This window comes from Salarias fasciatus, chromosome 8, assembly GCF_902148845.1.
Source record: "Salarias fasciatus chromosome 8, fSalaFa1.1, whole genome shotgun sequence".
NCBI lineage: Eukaryota > Metazoa > Chordata > Actinopteri > Blenniiformes > Blenniidae > Salarias > Salarias fasciatus.
Genome location: NC_043752.1, coordinates 3868574 through 3878075, shown reverse-complemented (window position 1 = coordinate 3878075; position 9502 = coordinate 3868574). Strand labels below are relative to the sequence as shown.

General features: G+C 47.0%; 1 protein-coding gene across 2 annotated transcripts; it reads left to right on the top strand.

The window, feature by feature from the left end:
• The first annotated feature begins 712 nt into the window (after positions 1-712).
• On the top strand, positions 713-8144 carry LOC115393204 (dihydropyrimidinase-related protein 2-like). 2 transcript variants are annotated; one of them, XM_030098067.1, is made up of 15 exons: positions 713-1033; positions 2989-3077; positions 3169-3353; positions 3452-3616; positions 3688-3749; positions 3838-3918; positions 4001-4069; positions 4251-4371; positions 5408-5564; positions 5652-5793; positions 5873-5957; positions 6043-6128; positions 6211-6390; positions 6521-6686; positions 6759-8144. In XM_030098067.1, exons 1-15 carry the CDS (start codon positions 761-763, stop codon positions 6848-6850), a joined length of 1953 nt encoding a protein of 650 aa, XP_029953927.1. In that variant the 5' UTR covers positions 713-760; the 3' UTR covers positions 6851-8144. The 2 variants fall into 2 exon arrangements, with proteins under 2 accessions (XP_029953927.1, XP_029953926.1); XM_030098066.1 differs by lacking the exon at positions 713-1033 and adding an exon at positions 1876-1998 and having other exon boundaries at positions 6759-8137.
• The last annotated feature ends 1358 nt before the right edge of the window (positions 8145-9502 follow it).

Genomic DNA, 9502 nt, shown 5'->3' with positions numbered 1-9502 from the left:
AGGATAGCAAAACGTGGAACGACGTGCCTTGTGGGGACCTTTTTCCGGTCCTAAGTAGGAGAAACAGTGTTTTCTTGACCATGTTGTTGTTACTGAAAAAAGTAAAAGCGCAAAAACATTTCTTTAGGGTTAGGCTTTGTTGTGGTGTGGGTTAGGGTTAGGGTAAGGGTCAGGGTTAGGGGCTAGACATGAATGGGAGTCAATGGAAGGTCCCCACAAGGATAGAAATACAAGACTGTGCGTGTGTGTGTGTGTGTGTGTGTGTGTGTGTGTGTGTGTGTGTGTGTGTGTGTGTGTGTGTGTGTGTGTGTGCGCGCGCGTGTGCGTGTGTGTGTCCATATTTTTCTCTCCTTCAGAGTTTCATACTTGTGAGGATTCCACAGGAGCTCTTTAGATCAAGTTATAGTTAGAGGTCAAAGGTCATGGTTAAGTAAATGAGTTAATGTTCTGTTGATTAGAAGAGTTCTTGAGAAATACTCCTCGTGTGTGTGTGTGTGTGTGTGTGTGTGTGTGTGTGTGTGTGTGTGTGTGTGTGTGTGTGTGTGTGTGTGTGTGTGTGTGTGTGTGTGTGTGTGTGTGTGTGTCTCCTCTCTCGCTCCATTTCTTTGATCATATTGATGTTTCCTCTCAGTTTGAGGCCTCGTCTCGTCCTCGCTCTGTGACCTCCTTCCTCCTCCTCTTCCTCCTCCTCCTCCTCCTCCTCCTCCCCAGCAGCCCCTGCTCCTGCTCGGCTCCTGCTCTGTGGACAGAGCCCTGCAGGATGTCTGAGAGGAGGTGGTGCGAGGACGACGACAGCTCCTCGCTGCTGTCCCGGCTGGGCTCCGACTCTCCTCGGCCCCGGATGAAATATGGAGGAATGTTCTGCAACATCGAGGGAGCCTTCGAGAACAAAACACTCAACTTCGAGTCGTTTAGTCCTCAGACACAGCGCCGCAAATCGACCCGGGACACGGAGGGAGGAGGAGCAGCAGGAGGAGCACAGATTGTGGTGTTTCCCTCCAGACACACTCGAGAAAACTACGGCAAGAGAGAGGTACAAAGAGTCCTGGTGGCTGTTCCTTTAGACATGTTGAAGCCAGTGTACTTTGTGCTGGGTGGGCGTGGCCTCTGTACTGAACACAGTCACAGCGGGTAAGCTCCTCTGTGACCTGCAGGCCTCTGATATAGAAGCTGTATAGGACCCTGGCGTCTGCAGATGGAGGACCACTAATATACCTGAATGTGGAAATATTTAAAGTTGCCCTGTGTGCATCGTGCATGTTTTCATCAAGCTCCTGGTGGCCTGAGTTCTCACCCAACTGAGACCTCTCAACACAATAGAGAGAGAGAGAGAGAGAGAGAGAGAGAGAGAGTATTTCTGGTCCACACTGTAGCTACATTTACAGTAAAAATTAGTAATTGTGATTTAAACCATGTTCACATTCAAGCTGACTTCTGCTCAGCAGCTGGAGACTGGCAGCCAATCAGATTGCAGGACTTTAGCATACTTCTGGGAGATTCCTTCAAAGTAAAAGCATGGGCAGAGCTGAAGCAGAGAGCTTCAGATCATTTTTCGCCCCCCTGATGATTGAGGCCATTTCCTCTACAGGATGTCTATTTGGGAAGTGGCACGAGACAAATAAACTTAATTTCTTTTCAATAATCGCTGTCTATAATATATCTCATTCTTCTTTAATTTTCTCAGAACAGTATTCCATTGCTTCGTTGCTTAGTCAGTGTTGATTCTCAGTGGCGAAAAAAAGTCTTAAGGTTTAATTTCGAGAATTAAAGCACAATAAAAGCCATTCCAAAGAGACATGACAAAGAATGTGGCGTTATTTATTTTGAAAATCCGAAGCGGAAGTGAAGCGCGAGAGCATCATCTTCAATTGACCTCTGGTGTGACGTCACTCGTGACGGGAACAATAGCCGTTTGAGCGCGTGAGAGTGGATCAATCAGCTGATCACGGATCGATCAGGATGTCGTTTCAGCCCAAGAAGAGCAGCGCGAGACCCGCGGTAGGTCCAACCCGAGCCGAGCCGAGCCGAGCCGAACCGGGCCGAGCCGGGAGCACCGGGCCGGTGATGCTGCAGGCTCCGCCCGTCAATCAGCACGCGGAGGCTGAAGGAGGGGAGCCGGGCCGGGCCGGGCCGGGCCGGGCCGAGCCGGGCAGACCCGACAGGTCTCGGCTGCTGTCCACTCGGTTCTGCTCGGTTCGGCCCGGTTCGGGTTTGCAGGTCTGAAGATGCATTGACTCTTTTTTTCCCCCCCAGTATTTCCTTTTATTTTTATTTTTTCAAGGAGGCTAAGGTTATTAGAAGCCTCAGTAAAAATCAGGCTAAAGAATCCCAGACAGTACCGGTTCTCCTGACCCGGTCCAGACTGCGGTCATGACCGGAGGACCGTCTGAATGACAGGTGGGCGTGGTCCGGCAGGAGACCGGACCTCTGGCTGAATGTAGATCTGCTCACCGGCCTGATGCAGCCGGAGGCAGGTTACAGTCTGGCAGGTTACAGCCAGACAGGACAGCATCTCCTGTCAGACCTGCAGCGCGTTTCCACCATTAAACTAACCCCAAACACCTGTTTTTACAGTGTGGTCTTTAAAATACAGCAGGAAACCCACCGGGACAGGTTGAAGGAAGCAACATCCATCCATTCATCCATCCCTTCAATTCCTACACCACAGTCATGTGGCGCTGAATCCTTCCCAGTTAACTATTCACACCTGGAGGCCATTTATGTTCACCTCACACGTTTGGAAAAATCGTGAAAAAGCCTGAAAAATCCCCACAACACTGCCTCTCCAGGCTACTCACACTGGAAATTTCACTTTTTTTTTTTTTTTTTAATTTCACCTCCAAGTTAATACTGGAGAAAATGTCAAAGGTCACAATGTTACACTGAATTGCTTGCAGCTGTTCTACAGATGTGAGGGGCAAGGCAGATGGAGGTTACTGCAGGGACACTCCCCTTATCCCAGAATCCTCTCTGGCTGTCTGTTTCCAGGGCGACCGTCTGATCATCAAAGGAGGGAAGGTGGTGAACGACGACCAGTCGTTCTATGCTGATGTTTATATTGAGGACGGAACAATCAAGTAAATACTCTTCTCAGTGATCAAGCATAAATTTTCAAGTATTTTTGAAGTTTGAACTTTGACCCCCAGCTGACCTGTTTGTCCTCTTCAGGCAGATTGGAGAGAACCTCATCATCCCGGCCGGCGTGAGAACTGTGGATGCTTATGGTCAGCTGGTCATCCCGGGAGGAATCGACGCCAACACCAACCTGCACGCGCCCCAGAAGGGCCTGAACCCCACCGATGACTTCTACCATGGAACCAGAGCGGCCCTGGCAGGAGGGACCACCACCATCAGTCAGTACCAGCAACCTACAGAACCCTGATCAGTCACAACCAGCAACCTACAGAACCACATCGGTTCTGTCGCGGTCTCATGTTCCGTGTGTTTACAGTCGACCACGTGCTGGTGGAACCGGGGACCAGTTTGCTGTCAGTGTTTGACCAGTGGAAGGAGACGGCGGAGCAGACGGCGTGCTGCGACTTCTCGCTGCACCTGGACATCACGCGATGGCATGACGGGCTGTACGAGGAGCTGGAGACGCTGGTCAAAGACAAAGGTCCGACCTTCAGGCACCACTGCAGCCCGCCGCGTCCTGCTGAGGAGTAACTGCAGCACTCTGTGTTTCAGGGGTGAACTCCTTCCTCTTCTTCATGGCATACAAAGATAAATACCAGAGCTCCGACTCTCAGGTCAACTCTCTCTTCTTTATTTGTGCTTTTGTTTGCTTGTTTGTCTGTTTAATTGACCTTGATCTGTTTTTGTTTCTTTTTTGCTTAGCTCTATGAGGCGTTCGGGATCCTCAGAGATCTCGGAGCCATCGCACAGGTGCACGCCGAGAACGGCGACATCATAGACGAGGTAGAACTGATTGACCAGTGAGGCTGGAAGCTTCCGACGTCTTTTCCTTCTGTCCACCTGAAATAGTTTGGTTGTGTTACAGGAGCAGAAGAAACTTCTCGCTATCGGCATCACTGGACCTGAAGGCCACGTTTTATCACACCCTGAAGAGGTGTGTACACCTGTAGCAAACACCCGAAAGACAGCTTGCAACACACCTGTAACACACATCTGTTCCACACGCCCGTTACAGGGCTCTGGTTGTATTTACTCAGATCAGTTCAGTAATCCAAATGATTGGAAGTAACTGTATTGTGTGTGTGTGTGTGTGTGTGTGTGTGTGTGTGTTTCAGGTGGAGACTGAGGCTGTGTATCGAGCCATCACCATCGCTAAACAAGCTAACTGCCCGCTGTACGTAACCAAGGTGATGAGCAAATCTGCTGCCGACGTCATCGCCAAGTCCCGCAAGAAAGGTGAGATCAGATATATACTCGTACATGTCTCTAAAAAAAAAAAGTCAGATTTTTTCAGTAACAAACTGCTGCTTGACTGTATTTGAATCTGTGAGGATGGCCTTTAACCTTTTAATCCATAATGGCAACAGGACAGAGGTGATTGATGTGACTCCCTCGGTAGATCTTGGTGCTGTGACTCAGAATGCCAGTCCCACCATGACCACAAACAAAATGCTCGACAATCACACTGAGGCTGTTGAATCAAGATCGTTTCTTTTGAGGCACCTCTTGTCCTTCTTTTTGAGCACCTTGTAAGTTGCTGACAGTGTGTGAGCTGCTGATTTTTTGTATTGTTTGTACTTGTTTTTAATTTTTGTCATCAATGTATTTTATTTGTCTTTTCAGGTTTTCATTGTGTCGTTTATTTTGCATACAGTATTTTTGCTCCCTGCGTTTGTTTGAAAGAGCTTCATGATTTAAAGATGGATTGGACATTTTCGTCATCACCGTCACCATCGTCATCATCAGACTCATCATCATCATCATCATCATCATCGCTTCTAATGAATTGGACCCTCAGTAACAGTCTGCAGCAGTTTGTTTCCAGATCCAGTCCTGGATCCTTCTGAACCAAGACCATGATCAGGTTCCAGCTTTACCAAACCACATTCTACATCCGTCAGACCAAATTCCACTTTCAAATCTGTCAAGTTTATGTTCTGTCAAGCCATGTTCTACCTCTGTCATATCAGGGTCTAGTTTTACCAGACCTTGTACTCTCTCTGTTGGATCAGGTTCTCCCGCTGTCAGACCATATCCTGTTTCCGTTAGGCCAGTTTTCCTTGTTCATCAAACCAGCCTCCACCTAAATTAAAATATATTCCATCATCATCTGACCACAGTGAACCCATGGTTCCCCAGTTCTGGTCTTTGGGTCCATAAGATGGTTCCACTTGGTTCCACTACTGGTGTCTGAACAGGAGCATGTGTCTGATCTGATTATTAGGGCGCTAATAGTTTGTGTTGTCTCTTGTTGTCCTGTTTCTGTCCTCAGGTGTGGTGGTGTACGGGGAACCAATCACAGCCAGTCTGGCTACTGACGGCTCGCACTATTGGTCCAAAGACTGGGCCACAGCTGCTGCTTTTGTCATGAGCCCACCCCTCAACCCAGACCCCTCCACTCCTCAGTACCTGACTTCTCTGTTAGCCTGGTCAGTAGTTCCTCTCTGCTAGCCTGATCGGGCCTGGTTGGTGTTTATAGGTCTGTTAGCGTGACTGTGTGAAGCGTTGTGTTCCAGTGGAGACCTGCAGGTGGTGTCCAGTGCTCAGGCCAGTTTCAGCACAGCTCAGAAAGCCGTTGGGAAAGATGACTTTACTTTGATTCCAGAAGGAACAAATGGCATCGAGGAGAGGATGTCGGTAGTGTGGGACCGAGCTGTGGTGAGTTTTTTTCCTCTGAATCTGAAGACGTTTCAGTGTCCATCACTCTTTATGTTTCACCTTGTCTGTCTCTCTGAAGTCCACAGGCAAGATGGATGAGAATGAGTTTGTTGCCGTGACGAGTACCAACGCTGCCAAACTCTTCAACATTTACCCTCGTAAAGGTAACGTCCTTCAGGCTGGCCTCGAGGACTGGACCAGTCCTTGATGCAGGTCTGAGGCTGATGTTTGTGTCCTCTGTATGTTCAGGGCGGATCGCCGTGGGATCAGATGCTGATGTTGTCATCTGGAACCCAAAGGAGACTCGGACCGTCTCGGCACAGTCTCACAACTTGGTAACTGCAAGGCCACCTTGTCCAGCGTAGCTGTCCCGTCACTCAGCGCTGACCTGCAGTCTCCGGTCCCTTGTGTGTGTAGACACTGGAGGTGAACATCCTGGAGGGTCAGGAGCTTCGTGGTCAGGCCACGGTGGTGATTAGCAGCGGTCGTGTCGTTCTGGAGGACGGAAGCCTCAATGTGACCGAAGGTTCAGGACGCTTCGTCCCCAGGAAGGCTTTCCCAGACGCCGTCTACAGGAGGATTAAAGCCCGCAGCAAGGTAACCAACCAGCTGATACCGGTCGACCTGTCCGCGATTAGGAGGAAACTGGCTCAAGACGTAGGGATCAGCTTGGTCAATGGGTTCAGAGATTCTGGTGTCTTCAAATGGTTTGGTGGTTTGGTTTCAGATGGCGGAGGCTCGCGGTGTCCCGCGTGGAAACTATGATGGTCCGGTCCACGATGTCATCAGTATGACCAAGTCAGTCCCGCCCACTCCCACTACCAGGGGACCCCCCTGTCCAAAGACCCAGTCTGGCCCCAGGAACCTGCACCAATCCGGGTTCACCCTGGCAGGTGAGCTTCTCCACAGTGTTTGATTGACAGCTGGTGATGGACAAAGGTGACTAAGACGTGTTTTGTGTGCAGGAGCTCAGATCGATGACCACATTCCACGGCGTTCCACTCAGAGGATCGTTGCACCCCCTGGTGGCCGTTCCAACATCACATCTCTGTCCTAAAACTAGCGGAATCGGAATGTCTTCAGACAACTTGAACCGTGAAACCCGCAACAGTGATAACCTGCAAACACCAGTTAACCCCAAATTCTCAACTCTTAAACTGAAGTAATGAAAACTAAACACTGTAGTAAACCAAACTTTCTCCTCACAAATACTGCAACACAAGTTCAAACCGACAATGGGAATTAAACCCTATGACTAGCATTACTATCTGTGCTAACAGTACTTCTTCCAGTTCTTCATCCTGGAACCATACATTACTTTTGAATCTTATAACTAGTACTTCAGCTAGTATCGAATGTTAAGACAATAGTCCAAGAGTTTGCCCCTACAATGTTCCCGTCAACTACTACTGAATGTTCTAACTCGTTCTCCGCCTACTACAGCATTACTTTAACTAGTACTGAATGTTCTGTTCATCCTGTCAACTCCCATAAACCAGTAGTCCCTGTGCCTGTAGTAGTACCAGTAATAGTAGTGTTAGTAAAAATAAATCTGAGTACTTCATCTGAAAGAAGATTCACCCGTAGTTTGAAGTACGTTGAGTTGACACTGGTCTTCTGTCAGCTGTTGCGAGCTCTAGGGTGATCTTAGGTGTTTCCTCATGAAATGCACTCACTCATTCATCATGTTTGTTGTAAATTGTCCTTGTATTGATGTGACTCTGTGCTACTTCAAGTTCTACTGAAGTTTTTATACCTGAACAATTCACTCATCTGAATCACTGAAACCTCCAGACTCTCAAAGTGATGAATTCAATCTCATCAGGACCTCCTGGCTTCTGGTCCAGGCCCATCAGGATCTCCTGGGTTCTGGATCAGTTCCTCATTAGTCATTTCAAGTTCCATCCAAGAATCAGATTTAAATGGTGCTAATCTATCCAGTTGTAGCCTGCAAGTAGCAAAACCTTGAAAAGCTCCATGAGACCAGATCCAGATCCATCAGACCAGATTCTAGACCCACCAGACCAGATCCATCAGACCAGGTTCTAGACCCACCAGACCAGATCCATCAGACCAGGTTCTACATCCATCCAACTGAACCCACATCTATCCACAATGATAGCATGCAGTAAGTGGGTGACCTCTGACCTTTGGTCAGTTTTGACCTTGAGAGTACATGGACTCGAGCTGTGATGTCACAGCCACAGACTCCACCCCTTCATTCCCGGAAACCTCTGGTTTTTAACATTTGTTTGTAAAGAATTTACAATCATTTTGTATTTTTTACAGTTTTTTGTACTTTGTTAGTATGTTGACTACGTATGCATCAGTGTTCGCAGTGTCTGTGCTGCGGCGGCCATGTTGGGCCCAGAGTCACTTTTAACAATTGATTCCACTCTGGGCACGAAGTATATACCAATAACCACCAGCTGTTCAGTGACAGTCTCCTGTTGAGACACACATCCTGGAAACGGAATAAAGTACTAGCTTAGCATACATCTTGGAAACAAAGCAAACTGCTTTGTGTGAACTAAGTATGAATCTTGGAAATGCAATAAACTGCCAGCGTAGCATGAAGCCTTTAAGTAGAATGAAATGCTAACCCAAGTTAGCATGAATCTTGGAAATGAAGAGAACTATTAGCTTAGTGGTTTAGTTTAATGTTAATTCTGAAAAAGACCTCTTACCTGAGTTTTGTGTAAATGAAGTGAAGGCTTTTAAAAGGAGAGAACAGTGTCATCCCAAATGGACACATCCCAAATGGACAGGTCCCAAATGTTAATAAACCAACACAGTACAGTACAGAGTGCTTCTTTTTCTATATGTAATCTGCAATACAAGAGCAGATAAACACCTTAGAGAGGTGGAAAAATTGCCTAAAAATGCAGGCACCCAAGGTGCAAGACAGATAATTTTTGATTTATGTGCAACGTAACCAGAAATATGCAAAAGCACAAAAAAACAACAACAAAAAAAAAACAAAAACAAAAGTAAGCTAAAGTGACGTCTGTCCGTGGGCCGAGGCAGTGTAACACGTTGCTGTCTGGCAAAAGAGTCAATTCTAGGTCTCTACAAAATGAGGTTTGTTTTCTCGAGATAACGAGGTAATTTATTTTATAATGTAACCAACTTTGTTTTCTTGAGAAAATGAGAAAAATAACTTTAGATTTCAAGAAAACCACTTAAATTAACTTGTTATCACAGCAAATCATGGAAATGAAGTATTTAATCGTGTCCTTTTAGGGCTTCCATAGTAATGGGCCTTTAAATCCAACAATTCTGCATCATAAAAATGAAATACAACAATTTTTTTACCAGAATTTGTCATGAACTGCATCTCTTATGAATGGGTGCGTCTATCTGGGATGTGTCCATTTGGGTTAAACTTGAGGGACGTGTTAGCTTAGCTTAGCATGAGGACTGAAAACAGAAGGTAGAACACTTTGGCTCCAACATGGCTGCTGTGCCCCTGTGCTCAGTGGTTTTTTTCCTCAGACGCTCAGGAGCCAGATGGAGGATGCGATCTCTGATTGGCTGACGGCGCATCTGACCTCAATGTCTGTGAATGTGAAATTTTTCCCGGTTGTGAGCTGCATGAATAAAGAAAAAGTCTTAACAAATGTCCAAACTTCATTCTTTGAATTGACAGCATTCATTCATAAAAACATTCTGTCTATTCATGGTAGCGTTACACGTTTTTGAAAAGAAC

What these genes read in the sequence shown, in the direction of transcription:
- LOC115393204 (XM_030098067.1), top strand. Translation starts at nt 761, where the DNA reads ATGTCTGAGAGGAGGTGGTGCGAGGACGACGACAGCTCCTCGCTGCTG. An exon ending in ACGGCGACATCATAGACGAG is followed by an intron (nt 3,919 to 4,000) that starts GTAGAACTGATT and finishes GTTGTGTTACAG; the next exon opens with GAGCAGAAGAAACTTCTCGC. An exon ending in TAGTGTGGGACCGAGCTGTG is followed by an intron (nt 5,794 to 5,872) that starts GTGAGTTTTTTT and finishes GTCTCTCTGAAG; the next exon opens with TCCACAGGCAAGATGGATGA.